The sequence below is a fragment of the Aspergillus ambiguus genome, assembly GCF_047715705.1.
Source record: "Aspergillus ambiguus strain CBS 117.58 unplaced genomic scaffold BDV59scaffold_78, whole genome shotgun sequence".
In the NCBI taxonomy this organism is placed as follows: Eukaryota; Fungi; Ascomycota; class Eurotiomycetes; order Eurotiales; family Aspergillaceae; genus Aspergillus; species Aspergillus ambiguus.
Window position 1 is genome coordinate 1,287 of NW_027395591.1, and position 19,095 is coordinate 20,381.

Here is a 19,095-nt window from a genome sequence, read left to right on the forward strand (position 1 = left end):
AAGTGAGTCAAGTGACGGACGTAATATGAGTAGTTGGGCAGCTGGGGGGAGGTCTAGCGACGCCTCTCTTATATGTATTAACCGGCGGTTAGGTTATGAAGTCCTTAACCTGACCTATCCTCCCCTTTGCCCACTATACGCTAACCCGATTTAGTAGTTAAGACTATTATCTTTGGATATTAATAACTTCGCACAGCGACTACTCAAGAAAATAAAAATTATACCACTGTGTTCGTCGTGGAACTCTCTATTAACTAGTATAAATTATAATACGAAAGGACTCTGTTTTGGGGTGGTGTCGATGTCGTGATTTCCTTACTAGACGTACCGTCCCACTTCCAGGAAACGAACCATATCAGAAACTTTAGCATTGACAAACACCACGATCTAGATAATGCTACTGGACAGTCACTTCTTTTCCACTCCTTTGTACTTTGCATGTAACGCCTGTCCCGCGACCTTGCCCAGCTCCTCCAACGTACCGGCTCCCATGATCTCCAGCACACTGATATCCAAACCGAATGCCTGCTCCCACCACCGCCAGAGTTCAATGGCCATGAGACTGTCCATGCCAATCTGCGGCAGACTCAGTCCGAGCTCAAGGTCCTCCTCAGGCTTCATCATAAACCGGAAGATACGCCGTCCGATCTCCTCGGCCAGATAATCTGTATTGGCCTTTTCAAGTAGCAGAGCTGGCTCGTCCACCGCACGACCAAGGAATAACTTCAGTGCGTTAGACTAGATCCGGAGGACTCGCCGCCGCTGCTTTCTTTCGGAATGTTGTGGTACATTCCCATACGGCGATCGCAGCGCCAGCTGACCTGACAGTTGGGGTCCTCAAGGTGTGTTTCCGCCCGGAGACCCATGATGATATATCCTGAGCTAGCCCATGATTGTGTTGGATCTGCGGCGGTCTCCTGTGAAGCTGCAGGCGGGTGCGAGTTCAGGATAGCCAGATGCATGTAATCCAACAACTCCCGCTCGGGAAGGAAAAAGAGACCCTGCGCCTTGAGCTTCTTACGGAGGGCTGGGATCTCAGCGACGAATCCGATGTCATCGATGGGGCAGATCCCCAGAACAGATGCCGGGAGGCCTTGCTTATGCCGGTACTGCGTGAAGGACTCCAAGAAAGTGTTCGCGGCGGCATAATTGCCTTGCCCAGGCTGGTCAACGAGGGTGACCAGCGAACTTGTCATGACGAAGAAGTCAAGTGCTGTCCGATTCTTGAAGGCGTGGTGGAGGTTCCAAGCGCCTTGTACCTTGGGTGCAACAGCGTCGTTCCATTCTTCATAAGTCAGGTCGACAAGAGGACCGTCCTTGTTTCTGGTTAGTTCCAAGCTATGCAATCCATTGAGAAGGGAAACATACCCGAAGAACCATTGCAAGATGAACAACACCCTTGATAGGCTTGCCGGCGCTGCTGATGGCCCGCTCAATGTCTTCTGATACTTCCGCACGGCCAGCAACACCAGTCACCTTGCATCCCATGGTATTCAACTCAGCGAAGGATGCCTGGTCGCTCTCTGACTTCCCTGCACTCCGCGACAGGAAGACAAGCTCGCGGGCACCCTGTTCCACCATCCACGTCGCGATGGATATACCCAATCCACCTGTTCCACCAGTGAGCAGGTAGCAAGCCTCAGAATCAAGCTGGCATTCTTGCGGGCCTGAAACCGAGTGAATCTCGGATGTAATGCTGGGATAGTAACCACAGCTTTGCCAATGTGGTCGCTGTTTTGAAGATGACGGAAGCCGGCCTCAATTTCGCTGGCGTTGAAGACGGTCATGGGAGAGATTGGTGTGAGGAGACCTTGGGCGTACATCCAAATCCACCGCTCCATCACCCTAAGGGTCACCAGTTAGCCATGACCGAAGGGACGGAAATAGGAAAGCTTACTTTCCGACTGATGCGGGACGCTCTCTCATAGCATGGGCGAGATCCACGCAGCAGTACGACCTGTTGGCCAAGGAAAGGCTCCATATTGAGCTGACCGAAGCCAACAAGATCTCTTTTACCAAGTTCAATCAGCTTGTCAAATTCAGCAACACACTTCCAGGAAGCGTGAAGCAGTTCGCCCGAGAGCGAATTCAGAACAATATCCACTCCCCAGCCTCCAGTCTCGCTCATGACCCCGGGTAAGAATGTGTCATCACGCGAGTGGAAAAAATCCGGCTTCTGGGAATATTGAAGTGCTGTGTCAAATACTGTACTTTCTCTTCGCTTCCAACAGTGACAAAACTCTGCAGTGTGGCGTAAAGTTAGATCAAAACAGCGTCTCCAGAACCACTAGGAGGCACTCACCTCTGCTCCGACGAGTTGGCAGAGTCGGATTGCACAATGACCAATACCACCAGCGGCAGAATGAATCAGAACGCTCTGTAGGAAAAATATTAGCTAGGAGTCGTGGAAGAGAGCGAAATTTGATACATGCCTGCCCTTTCTCGAGGCGACCAACGTCCATCAAAGCCTGGAATACGGTGGTATAACAGGCAACCATAGTGGCAGCCTCTTCAAAGCTCAGTTGATCCGGGATCTTATGTACCAATAAGTCCACCAGAAGAGCGTGTGTGGAGAAGCACCCTTCCACTGCGATAGCGCAGACCCGATCACCGACGGTAACGTTGGTAACCTTGGAGCCGGCACGGCTCACGACTCCAGACAATTCGACTCCCAGTGGTACACTCTTGGGCCCAAATGAGAGAACCCCCATTGCAACCATGATATTCTATGGTTGTTAGTCGACATAATCATAAAGGACCGTAAAAAATCAACTTACTCGGAAGTTCATGCCGACAGCTCTAGTATGAACCTCAACTTCATGGTCTCCCAACTGCTTAGGCAAAGCACCCTCGACCCACTGGAGAGTCTCCAAGAGACCGGGCTTTCCTATCTCAAGTCGCTTGGCTAGGCCTGTGTCGGCCTTGCTTCTCCGAACTACTTCCTGTTCGAGAGAGAACGGTTGATAACGACCAATCTTAATGACACCATTCTCGACGGCAAACTCGCGATCTGGGAGGAGATTCTCCACATCATCATGCGAGCGAACCTTATTGAACACCTTGATAGCCAGGTCCGAAAATTCCGGTTCTGAAGGATGGATCTCAAGTGTGCTCAACGAGGCCGCGAGCTCAGCTCGAGCGACACGGAAAGTACCTATAGTCTGTGCCGAACGGGGATCATCACAACGAAGCTGGGAATGAGGCATAAGCCACAGAAGCTTTTGCTTCTGCGGTCTGATGCTCCGCAAAAGGCTTTGGAATGCGCCTAGGTTAGTTTCAGAGATATTGTCGAAGAATTGAGACTCGAGATCAAGAGTGCTGAGAATGTCTTGATCCTGGCAAATGGGTTCACCAATACGGGACACAGACACGACGAAACCCGCCTTTTGGAGGTCAGCTAGCAGTTTTTGGCTAACGCCCTTCTCAGGCTCACTGCAGAGAAGTGTGATAGCCGAGCCACGGTCAACGGACAGCTGTACTCTCTGGGAGACGATGACAGCGCAATACTGGTACGGGGCCTCCGCATCGTAAACCACGGTGTCTGTTCCTGTGAAACCGGCCGCTTTCAACTCAATGTCCCAGCGATCGGGCTGTACGTAAGGTTCCCACTTGCGGTTGTCTGGCTCTCCGAGCCACCACCCGGAGAAGTTCCCGAAGATGTATCCAGGTGCCCGTGCAACAGCGCACACTTCTGACAACACCAAGTGCCCACCAGGACGTAGGAGAGGCTGCAGGTTCAGCAAAGTTGCGTTCAAACTGGGGGTTGCATGTACGACGTTGTTGGCCAAGATCAAATCGTACGTCTCAGGCTCGAAGCCCTGGTCAAAGGGATTGGCTGAAATATCAAAAGACTTGTACTCCATGTTTGGGGCGTATGCAAATCTTTCCCGAGCTTGTGGGAAGAATCCAGCAGAGATATCGGTGAAGGTGTAAACGGAGTAGCAAGGGTTTCCACCAAGCGATTCCAGGTCACGAAGTATAAGCTCAGTCGTGCCACCAGTTCCTGCGCCGACTTCCAGAACTCGGAGGGTGGGTTTGCTGATGGCCAACATGCGCACGAAGGAGCCAAAACCATAGGAGACAGCATTGTAGATCTCAGTGAGAACATTATCCTCAGTTAAGATCTCGATGGTCTCAACCTCTCCTGCAAACAGCTTTTCGGTGTTCTCACAAATGCGTAAAAGCCCCTTGGCGACTTCGCTAACGGAAGGCATAGTAGAAAGGGTGGCCATGCGATCACGGATCTGGTCCCACCGCTGCTCATGCGATAGTTCCGTGTAGCGGATCGAGTCCTGGATAACGGCATGTTGCCCTGTAGCAGAATGGTACTTCTCGCGGTTGAGCCACTCGCGAAACTTCGCGAAGTGTGGGATCTCAGTTTGGAGGTTTTGTACCCGGTCTGCGGAGTCCAGCAGACAGAGAAGTGCCAGCTCTTCCAACACCCGTTTGCCGTCAATTTTGGCAGCAGGGGGAACAAAAAGTGGGTGGACGTCCATGAAATCAAAGTCAGGAAACCATTCCAGACGAGCACCGGCGTGGCGATCCGTATTAGACGAGGCTTGAACGTACGAGGCTTGAACGTCTTCCAAGGGCGTCAATCGCGCTCCACGAAGACGCATAACAATCTCACCATCACCCAGAACATCGAGGCCCATCTCTTTTCCGTCTTTCGAGGTCCAAGCGCGGGCTTCCATACGGCCCGCGCTACGCGAAATATCTACCTCTTCCATGAGGGTTGGGACAGCCAGCTAGACGAAGTTCCGAGCTGCCAGCCGCGTCATGGCAGCAATCACGAGCTGGAGCGCACTATCAATGGCAGCCGGGTGAAAAAGGAATGGCCCATCTGGTGCAAGTCCGGGTTGGTGATTATACCAGCCGCAAGTGGCTCGACGGCAGACGCCGACACGTCGATGATTCCTTGGAATTCAGGGCCGTACACTAAGCCAACTCGCGCCAGGGCATCGTACCACCGTGACACAGATGTTTTGCGAGGAAGCTCCTCCCACTTCGGAGGCGCGGGAATGGATTTCGTCTTGGGCTTTACGCGGCCCTCGCAGTGCTTGATCCATGTCGACCCCGAGTAGGAAGAAATAACGAATTCGTACGAGTCGGACTCGTTGGAGTCCGTCAGCTTGTGCTGACGCAGAGTAGTGACCACTTCCACGGGCTTCGACTCGGACAGAACCAGCGCTGTGTGAGCAACAACATGGCGAACGCTGTATGCAGACTCGACACCGGTAATCTGACGCACCGCCTCTCCGGCCATAGACACGTAGCCAGCGAATGGGAACACAATATCATCCCGAACCTTGTGGTCATAGAGCCACGGTTCATCCTCAAGATCCAATACAACTCTCCAAGTTGGGGTGAGTCCTGATGTTTCTGGGATACGTTGGCCGAGAATCGCGTGGTGACCGTGTGGGCGGAATCGCCAGTCGCGGGAAATGCGACTTTCGGTCCAGAACTGGGCACTATGGTCCCAGGCGTAAGCCGGGAGATCAGATACCACCTTGCCTCGGGGGATCAGATCCATGAAGTTGGCGCGAACGCCGTTTTGATACAGTTGGCCCTAGGCGGACAGAAGACTGTCGACACAATTCTTTGAACGGACCATCGTGGGCACATGTGTAGAAGACACCCTTGTTTCCGCACAGATCTGGCGCAGAGGACCAGCAAGAGTGGCATGAGGTCCAACCTCAAGGAAGATGTTTTGCGGTTGATCACGCAAGCGTCTTGCTACAGCCGGGTGGAAAAAAACGGGTGAGGTGAGGTTGGATGCCCAGTACTGTGCATCAAGGCCCATTGATACTTGAATGACTTCATCAAAAACACTGGAATAGAGTGGAACACGAGGCTCAGACCGTGTCAGACCCTGGGAGGTAAGTTCCTCGTCCATCAGTGTCATGTACTTCGAAGCCAAGCCTTTCATATGACCTAAAGGGTTCGTTAGCATAGCCATACAACGACAGGAAACAGGCAAAAAATCACTTACTCGAATGATAGGCCATATCAACTTTGAGCTCCCGAGCCAAGACATCGGGATTGCTGGACTTGATAGTTTCGATCACGGTGCGCAGCTGATCGAGGTCGCCAGAAATGGTGGTGCTGTTGGGACTGTTCTGGCGACGACACCATGAACTAGATATGACGCAACATCTTTGGAACCCAGACCAATGGCTGCCATACTTGGCTAGGTCGCCGTACAGGCACGACCTGTGGGTTTGAATATGATAGCGAGCAGCTGGCTTCGCGCTATGCCATCCGCTATTCATTGGATCCAACTGGTAAAGATCAGGGAACCCGGGAGTGTCATTCAATATTGTCGGCTTTCCCTAACAGAATAGACGCAGAGACTTGCCTAACGTTTTATGCAAATAGCGGAATTTCCCAAATATTCCCTTTGGTGGATGTCAGCTCCTTTCGAGTACTCATCTCTTGCATATATGCGGAATCATCAAGAGAGCTCCCGACAGCAGCAAGGACCTCGGTCTTGGCATTTGTTGCCTTCGTCTCTGATTTCGCAATAAATTGTGGACTTGAATTCGAAATTAACAGTCGGCAATGTGCTCGCCGGGCGATTGCATTGATGCCTTTTTTGTTATCCGAGACGCCCTGTGTCAGTGGGTTGGAGACCTTGCTTACCTGGTATGGTCACATCGATACATCTGATAACTTTTGTCCAGTTACTGACGGAATTAGTGTCTATTGACGGCAGCTTCTGGAAACCCCCAATGTGCAGAGTCGTTTTTGTCTCTAGCAGTTCGTATCATTTTCCACCTCGGAGGCCATAAACTATCGAAAGAGGATCCTCTCCCCTGCCGAGATGCACCAGAGAATCTCTGTGAACCCCATCACTCAGACCAAAGGAGTTCCAGTAGTTCCAGTAGGGCTCACCTTCGAAACTTATTCTGGTTCGCTTATAGTCTGGACAAGGAATTTTCATTACGCTCATGTAACCCACCCTTGATCGACGACGACGAATGCGACCTGAGACTCCCTAACATATACGTCCCCCAATCATCCAACCTTCAGTTTGTCCAGAAGCCGAGTGAGTCATACAGTGTGCTGCTCTTTCCTTCTGACCTCAGGCTTGCACTTCTGAAGTCCAAGATATACCGCCTACTATACTCCAAACAAGCACATACTTCCCCACCTGCGAAACGCCTTCTCTATATTCGAAATTTGGATGAGGAACTCGACGAATGGAAGTTGAATTTGCCCCGTATATATCACCCAGACGTTTGGTCGTTGAAAGCTGCTACGGGCGATCTCGAAGAACAACTCAGTGCACGTGGGGTGAACCTCCACTTGGAGTACTATCAATGCATGGCAAAGATTCACAAAGCCAGTCTAAATGTACCCTTGGATTCTGCCATCTCAGTAGCAAAGTTGAGCTCTAGTACAGATCTCTTTTACCAAGCCTCGCGATCGATGTTGGACTACATAGTCGCTGCGCAACATGTCTTTCGACCAAACTCATTTTGGTATGTTCTAGCTTCTCTAAACTGCTGGGCCATTCTGTGCCTGAAGGGGGATTTGTATAGAATAACTGTCCATGGACTACAGGATTTATGCTTATTCCATTTTTACGCCGATTCTTTCCTTGTTCTCTCGTCTTTTAGACCCTTCTGTCTCGGCAAGTTATGTGGAAGACCTTAACCTCCTGGAAAGAGTGCGGACTATGTTTGAGCAACCTTCGACTCCTTCTCATGGCAAGAGCAACTTCGTTCATACATTTGCCCTCACTGAGACTTTTATTGCTCAGTTAATAGCATTGTTCTGGAAGGCTCATAGCAAAGACTGCAACACCAAGGATCATTTATTGGCACAGACGACAGGTCCTCCGTGAACATGGTTCTATCACGATTTTAGCTCATAGGGATCATAATTGGCGTTTGATCATACTAAACGCTTTTTCCAACTGAGATTGCTACCTTGATAGGAATTGTACAATGGAGAATAATCATCATTAACGATTGAAGAACCCAGACTGTCAAATACAGATAGTAGAGAGCTCTAGTTAGGTATAGAGTATCATCAATTATCATTCTCACCTTCTGGTCATATTCTCCCTCCCTGAGATGGGATATCTAGTAGGTTGGATACCCGACGGATTATTAGATTAGATAACCCGTATTATAATAATTATATAATACAACGAAGTTAAATTTAGAGTAAATTCTAATTGTATAAATCGTACTTCTATAAAATATATATATTATAGTAAATATACTAGAGTCTAATTTTAGTTTAAGTTTAGGAAAGGTGATCGAGAAATTTGGATGCGGAACATAATTAATGATGATAGATCAATAGACTACCACATAATTTTCCCACAGTGAGCACGCTGGCCTAGCCATTTTTTCCATCGCAAGATCGCCTTAAGATATAATCATTCGTCGCCAAGACTGTCCCCAATAAGCTGCTGTAAGTATACCGACTCCGCCCAAAGCTAGAAGTAAAGCTGAAATCGTACTGAAGTATCCTACTCCAATGGCTTGAGTCGCAGGAATTGCTGCCGCAGATGCAACTGCACCGAATATATAGCGAATAAAGAAGTTTCCTGCAATGAGTTCCGCACTTTTCTCTGGCCTCACATCAAGGCAATATGTGTTCAGGGAGGGATAGCAGAATAATTGCGCGATGCCTTGCAGGAACATGAAAACAATTGGCAGCGCGATCCCACCAAATTCTCTATCAACTGACCAGCCATAAATGAACATGCAAACGGGAAGCACGAACGCTAGAAATGGCACGGCAGCATATAATCGATCCTCAGCAACAAATACTTTATCTCGTTTCTCATACCATTTCCTAGCGACGTAGTCTGCCCAGCGGCCCCCGCCGAGCGTACCCAACATGTATCCGACTCCGGGTGCTAAATATAACAGTCCGGATTGAAGCGGTGACTCGAGATGGTATCTTGGATTTAAGACGTACCGGATGGGTGTCAGAAGCCCATACTGATTCCAGACCAGAGATCCACTAGCCACAGCTGTGACCACAAGGCTTGGGGATCTGAAAGGTCGAATAACCCGTAATGGATTTGTCATTATGACGAATGTAGTTACCTTTTTCGATAATCCAAGGTTGGCGAGTGGCCTAGGCGCTGCTACGCTTAATGTCTCTGCGAGAAGGACGAAAGTCGCAAGTAATGAGATGGCAGATATGCCGGTTTGTACCCAGAAAATCACACGCCACGTGGTGTACGTAACGATTGCACCAGCCAGGAGAGGACCGATTGTTGGCCCGACCAGTGTTCCCGTGTAAAACCATGCTAGGGCAGTAGCACGGTCAAGAGGGCGATATAGGTCTCTAATCACCGCCGGTCCAATGACCAAAATGGCTGTGCCAGAAAAGGCGCTCAGCATTCGGAAAATCATGAAAGAAGCAAGATTGGGGCTAAGGGCAGTTCCTATAGAGGAGGCGAGAAACACTACACTGCTTGCGAGGCATGACTGTATAAATAAAACGACGTATATTAATATGGGTCTATGAACAGACTTTGTGGCAGCCTAAACCGATGGGCAAAGGGAGGGCATACCCGACGACGACCGAGAGCTTGGCACCATGGGCCCCAGAAACAAGGACTCAGGGCCATAAAAACCATGTATAATGCGTTGCTTAGACCTATAACTGACCCAGAAGTATCGTATGTTGCGGCGACATTGGGAATCGCAGAGAGAACGGATGTGCTCGATATTGGGGATAGCAGCCCATTCCAGGACATAACAATGACCATGATAACTTTGCGGTACTTTGAAAAGTGGTTGAATTCATCTCCATGGGAATTGGACTGCCCGTTTTCTAAATTCTCACACTCACCCATTTTGCCGGAATCCGTGGTCCGAAAAGCAAATCTCGGGCCTGGCGATATGAAAGACTTATGCGGTTCACGTGGGACAGTACAGTTAGGACGAATGAAAAAAAAAAAAAAAGAGGAGGGGGGGGGCTGTAGGCGACAAAGCGGATTCTAATAGAAACGACGTACAAATCTACAGCAATTGAAATTCATGAGTCACAGATAAAGTGTGATGAATTGGGGATATCGAAATTTCTTGCATTTGTGCATATATGATCGGCTAAGCTAAGGGTCCTGAGACTGACTAGCATCTGAGTACGGAGAATTTTCCGCTCGAGGAGGCACTGCGTAGTCAAGGGAATCCCCATATCCGGCGATTTGCACCAGTAGGATGCTTTCCACTTCCTAACCTCGGGCCGATCATTAAATCACTCGTCCTCGTTTTCTTCGCCATATACCCCGTATCGAATTCCATATCACATCTACCTGTGATAAGGAGTAACTGTTCATTTGATGCGGATATCAGTCGATCACTCCTGTGTCGGTGAGAGACAGAGATGGGGAGGCAGAGACTTCCCAATGTGGAAAAGTAGTATCATAGCACCAATTTTTGATTGTGGTGGCGATAACCAGACTTCTTGCTTCAGGCACAAATATTCACCCAAGACAAACTATGGATGCCTTTAACATCTTCCAAGACTTTCTCCACGGACTCGCCTAATGAAGTGGTGAAGTATGTTGTGACTCGAACAGCTCTATTGACCTTGCATTAAGTACAGGATGATATACAGACTGTCATCCATTACGTTCAGCAGTATGAGAAATGGTAGCAACATGAAGGAGAAAATCTAAATCCAGCACTATTTCTCCACATCATTAACTGTCCCCATAACCTTATCCATGCTCTTCTCTGTTACATTCCACTCTCTCCTAATAATCTCCAATACCCAATCACCCCTTGGTCTCAAGTTGAATTTGCGCTCCCTCGGCATGGTCATGAAGCCGACCACGGTCATTTCCCACGGGTCCACAGGTTGGTCGTCAGCAAGTTCAATATCAAACGCCCAAAGCAAACTGGCAACCTGTATGAAGGTTCCATCTGTAGCTACTCTTTTACCCTGGCAGATACGCCGGCCTTGGCCGAAAACAGGTAAAGGAAGATCAGTTCGTAATTTGGTTACCCCATTAGTATCCTGCCGCAGCCACCTCTCCGGAATAAAGTCGTGAGGGTCACCAAGTGCAGGATCGAACACCTTCTGGTCTCGGCCAATAGCCCATGCGTTAGCCATTACGGTCACACCCTTCCTTATTTTGACCCCCTTGAATTCATCATTATGATCTGCCCGGCGCGGAATGGAGCCGGGTGAGATGGGCCGCCAGCGGAATAACTCGTGCATAATAGCATCGATAAAAGCAAGTTCAGACCGGTCCGAAAAGCGGGGGAGACGCTCTCGACCGACAACCTTATCGAGTATGGCATGAGCCTGATTCACTATGGACGGGCGGTGGAGGGTGGCGATAAATAACCATAGCAGCTGGCGCGGAGTAGTTTCCATCCCGCCTTGAATGGATGTGGCTAGAGTAAACGCGAGGTCAAGGTCGGGAACATGTGAACCAGCTGGGGCATATTTTCCTGCTGTTGAAATGGCCTGCTTCGTAGCATTCCAGCCTGATGATTCTCTCCCATGGCAAAATAGGCGCATGTACAGATCGACTTGAGACGCAAAGAGCTTACTTGCAGCACACTTCCAGGGAGACAGGCAAGTCGGGAGATGTCGCAATACCGGGACAAGATCCGGCAAGCTGGGATTGGCAGCAAGATGAGTCACCTGGGTCTGGATACCAATGATCTCGTGCAAAATGGGGTCCTCGAAAGAGGGGATTCGCAGGCTGTAATGTAGCCCCAGGATGACGCTCGATTGCGTACGTTCCAATAGCTTATAGACGGTCTCAGTACTAATAGTGGCTCTATCTGGACACACTTCCAAGGCCTTAGTGAGATCAAAGAGCAGTTGCTTTGTTTCGAGCTCCATTAGAGGCTGGTATTGCGGTGTAGCGACAGCTCCAAGGCTGGGAGATAGAATACGGTGGTGCAACTTCAAGTGATCATCGTAGTCATGCATCAAAGTAAATCTAGATCGCCCTAGCTCAGCCCCTGTGATCAATTCCATCGTTACGGAGGCTGGGCGGTTGCTGTACCATTGGCTTCGTCGACTGAACAATTCAGTTACGGCTTCAAAGGAGTTGAGAACGACAATTGGCACGACCCCAAATATCCTGAAAATTGTTATAGGGCCATTCTCTATGGCCCATGCATCCCAGTTTGCAAGTGGCTTGTGAATAGGCGAGCTATGGAGGTCGCCGATAAGTGGGAGCTTGAGCAGAGGCTTGTCCCCTTGGACAGCAACTCTCTCAGGTGTCTTTTTTCTAGCCCCCAAATAGAGAAATGTGAGCAAGCCCACCGCGAGAACAATCACTATCGGCGACATTAGAAGGTTTTGGCTGGATAGAAATAATCCCGCGGGAGTCGCAAATGGTGGAACCATAGCGATCTAGGACTCGTTCTGGATAAGGTGGAATTAGAGAGAAAGGAACATATTAACATTTGCACGGGGCCCGTATGGAGTACAACTAATTCGTAAGTGGTCAATAGGGTATTTCCAACGTCCACGCATAATTCAGGAGTTCCTCAGCACCGTGGGTCCAATGGTATGTGCACACCGTACAATTTGGAACGAAGGATGGAGTTATGCGCGAATTGCTGGAATAGTCTAAACGATTCGTTGACTTCCAGCCCGGGGAACTCGGAAAAAAACATCAAACGTCCAACTACGAAGCCTAGAAGGCAACGATCCGAAGGTGTGGCTGAGCTCAAGTGCGGAATGGCGGAAATGGCGCTCGACGACTGGTGATGATTTATCAAACATCCCCACTGGTCAGCAACTCGTGGCCCGCCCATCCATTCCGTTTTGCGTCTAGTTCAACGACCGTTTTTATATAGTATTCCAGGCCGCCGATTGTTATCCTTGGCTCGGCGAGCATCATCTTTCCGTACGGCATAATACCTGGGCTAACAGGAAGGCCAAGCCAATTACTAATAATTCATGTCGAGAGTTGTAGGCCCAAAAGAGGAGCAAGCCGATATTGCAGCCTCTAAACTGATCAAGGATGCACACTGTGGGAAATGCGGCTGTCGGTAATATTATGTAATTTCCACTATATTCTGGACTGTAGCAGGGACTTGTCCTCCCTCCATCTACTACTAAAATGGCCATTCTTTTATACCCTGGATTCCAACCTCTATTCCGACCTGATATCTGGACTGGCGGTGTGACTATCTGTGAGGTGCGGAGGCTGGATCACACCGCGGTTTTGTATGGCTAGTTGAGCCTTGGCAGTAATTACTGGTCTTTCCGGTTGACACACACCCATATGCCATACGGCAACAAACGCCCAAGTACAGTACGGGATCTTTCTATATGATGATAGCGCCATATTTAACAAATAAGTATTGTAAAGGCCAGGGGACTCCAGATTGCGAAACGTTGCCTCAATCTATGTCTACTTTGGCTTCCATTTCTGAAATGGCTCTGTATAAAGAGGTAATGCTGACTACTGTTTTCGGGCTAGGAGCAGTGTATGAAACTCCGTCGTGTATTTTCGCCCTCTAGTGTAGATCTTATCGTGACTGAGCCGAGAGTTTTGTTAATTCTAACCATGGGTTTCAGGAATACACGCAAATCATCAGCCCTCTCCCCATCCCTGCGTTTCCTACATGGACGTCGACGATATAACTTACACGTTGCGTTTTGCCAATACATTTAGCGGTGCCAAACGCTGTTACGCCATTGATGTTCCCTCGATCCGCTTTATGTCACCGTTACTTGGGTGTTCGATAACTTATAGCTGCAGAGTACAGGAGGCATGGGGCCAGCTTATAGCCCTTCCCCACCCACCCGCAACAAGACTGTGGGAGGGATGGACTCAGACAATTGGATAGCGATCCGAGCCGCCTGTGCTTTTCAACTGGGCCCAAACATCCCACTTGCGGTAGGGTGCAAATTTACAGGTTAATACATGATTTACGCAGGAGTAAATTCTCACTCGAGCTTCGAGGGTTCAGATATCCAAATTCCGACCATGACAATGATACAGCGATCAAGGTACACAAGTAGTGGCCAGTGACAAGCAAGAATAAAATATCTTATTACTGTACTGATTTTGGAGGATGCCCCATCTCCGCCCTATAATCCCCTTTTCTCTCAACAGATCTATAGATTAAATATAAATTAGCACCGGGTATCATTTCAGAACAAAATAATGGAATGTAAAACCTGTATTAGCATACAATTGGTCCTCATCAAACTTTGCTCAGCCTGCCAGTGGCTCATATTTCCGTTATTTTAGAAGAACGCCATCTCTAACCCACTGAAAATAAATTACGAAAATAGCGCATGATTTTTTTTCTCCGGGTGATTGGTTGCCTCTATGCAGAAGATAATATAATATTAAAAACATTATCAGAGATTTCAGTGGTTTCCAATTGTAAAGAGGGTTTGGGAATGACTTTATAGGATTCATTCCTGTAGCTTTTAACGTATACATAGCGATAATTTTAGAACATGTAATAAATTCAATAGCTCAGTTAAATCACACTCAGCCGGAAATGAGAGGCGATTCCCAACAGGTATACCCAAGCACCGAGTCAATTGAAGCGAGCCCTAACCCAATACTCCAGTCATCCTGCGCCAGTAGACAGCAGACTCTAGTTTCCAAGGTCCAGGGTGAGAAAAGTGTCAATAGGGCATCCATGGGTGGCATGGTCATCCTTGGGTTGGAGATAAGCCTCCGAACAGGCCTTGTCACCAGCGTGGCAGTTGACTTCGGGGCAGATAGAATCGGCTATGCTGGGAGCCACAAAGAACCCGTAGTCAGTGAACACTGAGTCAATGCCGAGATTGATTGCACTCATATCCCAGTAAATCGTGTCACCGGCCTCGGTGTATTCAAACTGAAGGACGTCCGTTTGACTAGGCTCGGTGGCCAACTTGATCGAGATCCCACCACCATTGGAGTTTGTGCGCCACTGCTCTGTGTACGAACCCCCACCAGGGGCGAGTGTATACATAGGACTGACGCTATCAGACACAGACCACGCGTACACAGGGATATCCATGTTGTTAACGATGAGAACACCACCGCTAGCGGCTTGACGCTCTATATGCGGAAGTGAATGACCGAGGCCAACAATGGCAGTAAAGGCAAAAAGCTTAGAGAACAGCATTGTATCGGTAATTGAGAATGAAAATTGCAGTATATGAAAACAAAAGAACGTGTCTGATTGAGAAATGAATGGCACGAGACGTTGTCTCAGGATAAATGAGACACAAGATGAAAGTTGAAACGAATGATGAGGCTCTGGAGGAAACGACAGGGTTCGCAGGTAGTTCTGAATGAGGGTGTCTTCTGTGATTTATAAGTTGTCTCATTTCCTCAGCGCGCCGCCGACAGCCGTGAATCAGCCACCGAGCAGAAAGAAAATATACCCGGCCCACCCAGAACCATTGTAGTATACACCAATGCCATAGTGAATAGTGGGCTGTTCCTGGATATGCCATGGAAAAGTGGCGCAGGGGGGTAAAGCATGCGATGGGTAGACAATTCAATCAAATGAATATGTCAAAACCTTGATACCCACCTGCTACATTTACTAATTATGGGATTTATCTTGTTCAAAGTACAGTAAAATGGCTATATTGTAAATAGTCGGATCAGCTTACTGCTCCATTAATCAAGTACGATAGATCTTGTTAAAATCTCAATTCGCATGTTTCTTGTATTCGATGCTGTGAGCAATATTACATCCTTGTATGGCTGCTCTTCCTACCTCCATTCATTTTGTACATTAAAGTGGAAATCAATGCACTCTGGCGCCTGAATACTTTCCTGGATCGAGTGGAATCGGCGTATACTCCTCCTGTATTCCCAATGGTCAGCCATGAATTCGTAGATGAAAGTGGGCGCTCTTTAAATTTGACGGGCCAAAATGCAATGGCATTGGTTGATATTTTGATGTCCCACTTTATTTTCTCTTGATGTTCCTGAATAGTTTCCGCCTTTCCGGTATAGGATGCAGCGTAGTGTAGGTAAAGTGCGTTGCTTTAGAACCTACGGTTGTGAAGTGTTGTGGCAGTAATGAATGTACCGCATATGTCCGTGGAAATACCGCACCATGACCCATAGTTCCGCCCGCCTACATCATAGCCAGGGAACATAGTCCCCGAACCATGGAACTTTGTGTACAGTTCGTAGGAAGGCAAATTAGCACCGGATATTCGGCCTTGGTGAACACTCACTTTTTCTTTAGCCCAGCTTTGCCAAGAACACTAGGTAGATACTACTCTGTAGGCCGAGGGTTTTAACAAGTTTCTGGTTTTCGTTTCCAGTCTTTCCCATCAAGGAGAGTATCGACTCATGAGCATTCTGTTTCTTGCATTTTTCGCCTAATGATGAGCGTGAACTATAGGTTGTGTGATGCTTATATGGAGGTAGGGTTTGGTTTGACGAGCAATATTAGGGGTGGTCTAAGAACTATCTTACACAAATCGACAAACTCGCTTATCTGGACAATCTCATGGGCGAGCTCCCTAATGAATTCTAATGGATTGTTCTAGGTCAAAACCCCCCTCCCCCAAAAGGTTCACTATCATCATGAGCCGTAATCCTCCGTCGCATCTCGAATTTTACCTCTTACACAGTAAGGAGCCCCACACCAAATCAGCTAGGTTTCTATTGTGCAGTACGGCGTATACTCCCGTAAATTCCCATAAGGCGGTAAAAATAGTTACATTACATGCTCGTTGCCAATAGTGGCCTTTAATACTGTAGCTGGGTGTTAATTGGCTACGGATTGGATGCACTCACAAACCGAATAATGACGTAAAAATCAGAAATGAGCAAATCTAGGCACGGAAGGTCCATAGCGGTATACGCTACTCTGAAGGATAAATCGAACATCCAGACTGAAGCAACAAATAAATCTGAAGGAATTGTTTTCTCAGTAGAGACGACAGCTTGTAGGGGAAGTATGGCTATTTGTATTTGATGAAAGAGTTTTCCGTCGTGCGGAAACAAGCTGAAACAATGAAACAAAGCAGATATCCGATGATTCGGTCAATACGCTTCTTGATCAAAGTCATTCAACTATTACGTACAGAAAAAGTGATGGGAAACATCAGATGATTTGACGGGCAAAGCAGCTGGATCTTACGGGTTGCTGTCCATTGTCCTCAGGCCAACGTATTCTTATCTGCAGTGAATATTTTGTGAATATGGATCTCCCCACATATAGGGATCTTGAACATGAGGTGTAGGTAGACAATTATGGCACAAGTAGAGTGTTCTCTGAGGGAAATGACGGATCTGGAGAATGGCTGCTGTATTGCGGAGAAAGCAACGCGCAACGTTCTTTAACTCAGCTCTTCGACATCATCTTAGGGGTCGAGCAGTCGGTCTCTGCGGCGGGAAAACTATGGTCTCCCTTCCACCAGGTATGTAGAGATAATTGACTGCTGCCTTGATACTTTTCCCCTCCTCCTTCTTCTCCATTATTAGCACATTAATTCATAATAGTTCGCAGTAGTTAATAGGAGATGCGACAATATGTGCCCTATCCACATCGAGACAAATTATCCAACATTCGCACATACATGATGAGCCATCTAGCGCATTCACTGATCCGTGCATCCTATAACCAAGCGGTGATCACAATAGCACTTTTACGACAGAAGCATATGATTGTAATCTCAATGTACAATATTTTCCCGTCTATAAAGCAGCACCGTACATACTGTGATGATGGGCTGATAGGAACTACATGAATGATTTCATATCTTTCTTGAAGATCACATAAGATAATACCGAATCTCGTACTTTTGGGAGTTTGGAACTGTTTTGGCCGTTTTATGAACAGAATAAAGCCGACCTTAGAGCCAGAGAACTTCAGGTCAGCGTGTAGCGAAGCTATAAAATTATGGGGGCAATAGTTTCATGATTTGGGCAACGTATTTCCCACGGCACACCTGTATGAAACCCATTTCCTGTGATATATTTAAGACATGTTCACTAAAGAGAAATATCGACAATTATAAGCGGCAGAACATATGCCGTCCTCTTCTTATGGGAGTGGACGACTCGATCTAAAATAAATTTGAAATGAATAACAATTTATATTATACATTATCATTGAGGAAATAATAAGGTAGGCCTATAGGCTCATGGTGAGAGGTAATTGAAGTAAACCAGGACAACAAATACCGTGACCAACGTTTCACAGCATATTTCTATCCACACAAACTACTGTTATTATCGTTTGGAGATAAGATTTCGGAAATCAACAATGTCTTTCGCACAAGCTCCCTGATCATAACAGCGGTGTCACAAATGCTTACTGATGACAAAGAACAAATGAGGCAGCTGTCCGTCTTGGAACCCAAAGATTAGCAACGTGTCTAGGAATCTTCCTTGTCTTTGCTTGTTGTTCATCTGCGCAATCCTAGCGTAGAGTGTTGGATATACTCGAGAATTTATTTGGAGTCGACAACCTTTTTTCCCGTCTCGGGAGAAACTTGATCCGCGCCCTGCAAATGGTGCACTGCGTTGGCCCAAGCACCCAGCATCAATCCTCATGTCGGGAATGTTTTTAACTCGCCAATGCAATGGCTTGTCGTTGAACAGTCCTCTTTGATGCTTCGTTATTTTCTTATCCTTGGCCACGGGCAATTCATTTCACATGTGCCTTTTATAAATGGTCATTCATATATATCAGAAAATTGGAAACTCCTAGGTAATTTCATATTAATTGGCCTAGGTGGAATATAATCGAGATGTTTTAGGCATTATTCATGCAGTGGAAATCTATTGTTCCGTGTTTTCGCAAAGAGCGCTGAAAGTATATATCTTCTTAGCATCCAGCCGCGAATTGACCGGATCATAGGCGAACAAGCGAATTCATCAAGTTGATGCCTCAATTCATTGTTCTACGAAATTCAAGATAGGGGACAGTTGTAGATCTACAAATTTAGGCAGCGCCGCATGAGGCGCGAGGCCTTGGCCACATAATCTTCAGGCGAAGAAAGGTATGATTTGTAAACTTGTTCTGTCCAAGGAACGGAGGACAAAGCATACGGGCTAGTTAAATAAGATACTTTGGTACTGAGGCATGCTACATACTAAAAAGCAGCATGCCAACAGTTTGATCAGACCTTCCAAAAATATGAGAGTACGATACATAA

At 47.6% G+C, this 19,095-nt stretch overlaps 4 protein-coding genes across 4 annotated transcripts; all 4 read right to left on the reverse strand.

Moving 5' to 3' along the window:
- Positions 1-408: 408 nt before the first annotated feature.
- On the reverse strand, positions 409-6,272 carry BDV59DRAFT_206608 (polyketide synthase dehydratase-domain-containing protein; the record flags this gene model as incomplete). Its single annotated transcript, XM_073694826.1, has 12 exons — positions 409-723; positions 822-1,316; positions 1,369-1,569; positions 1,822-1,845; positions 1,898-2,176; positions 2,230-2,241; positions 2,303-2,377; positions 2,457-2,726; positions 2,778-4,748; positions 4,808-5,569; positions 5,624-5,934; positions 5,993-6,272. 12 exons carry the CDS (start codon positions 6,270-6,272, stop codon positions 409-411), a joined length of 4,995 nt encoding a protein of 1,664 aa, XP_073542589.1.
- Positions 6,273-8,232: 1,960 nt separating this feature from the next.
- BDV59DRAFT_196955 (major facilitator superfamily domain-containing protein) lies at positions 8,233-9,829 on the reverse strand (the record flags this gene model as incomplete). Its single annotated transcript, XM_073692807.1, has 3 exons — positions 8,233-8,239; positions 8,410-9,458; positions 9,545-9,829. The coding sequence occupies 3 exons, from the start codon at positions 9,827-9,829 to the stop codon at positions 8,233-8,235; spliced, it is 1,341 nt and encodes a 446-aa protein (XP_073542590.1).
- A 735-nt stretch (positions 9,830-10,564) lies between these two features.
- BDV59DRAFT_189820 (cytochrome P450) lies at positions 10,565-12,590 on the reverse strand. Its single transcript, XM_073691667.1, has one exon. It carries the CDS (start codon positions 12,346-12,348, stop codon positions 10,663-10,665), a length of 1,686 nt encoding a protein of 561 aa, XP_073542591.1. The 5' UTR covers positions 12,349-12,590; the 3' UTR covers positions 10,565-10,662.
- Positions 12,591-14,337: 1,747 nt separating this feature from the next.
- On the reverse strand, positions 14,338-15,344 carry BDV59DRAFT_189821 (uncharacterized protein). Its single transcript, XM_073691668.1, has one exon. It carries the CDS (start codon positions 15,084-15,086, stop codon positions 14,568-14,570), a length of 519 nt encoding a protein of 172 aa, XP_073542592.1. The 5' UTR covers positions 15,087-15,344; the 3' UTR covers positions 14,338-14,567.
- Positions 15,345-19,095: the final 3,751 nt, after the last annotated feature.

Excerpts from the sequence above, each read along its gene's own strand:
- BDV59DRAFT_189820 (XM_073691667.1), bottom strand. The coding sequence starts at position 12,348 with ATGGTTCCACCATTTGCGACTCCCGCGGGATTATTTCTATCCAGCCAA.
- BDV59DRAFT_189821 (XM_073691668.1), bottom strand. The coding sequence starts at position 15,086 with ATGCTGTTCTCTAAGCTTTTTGCCTTTACTGCCATTGTTGGCCTCGGT.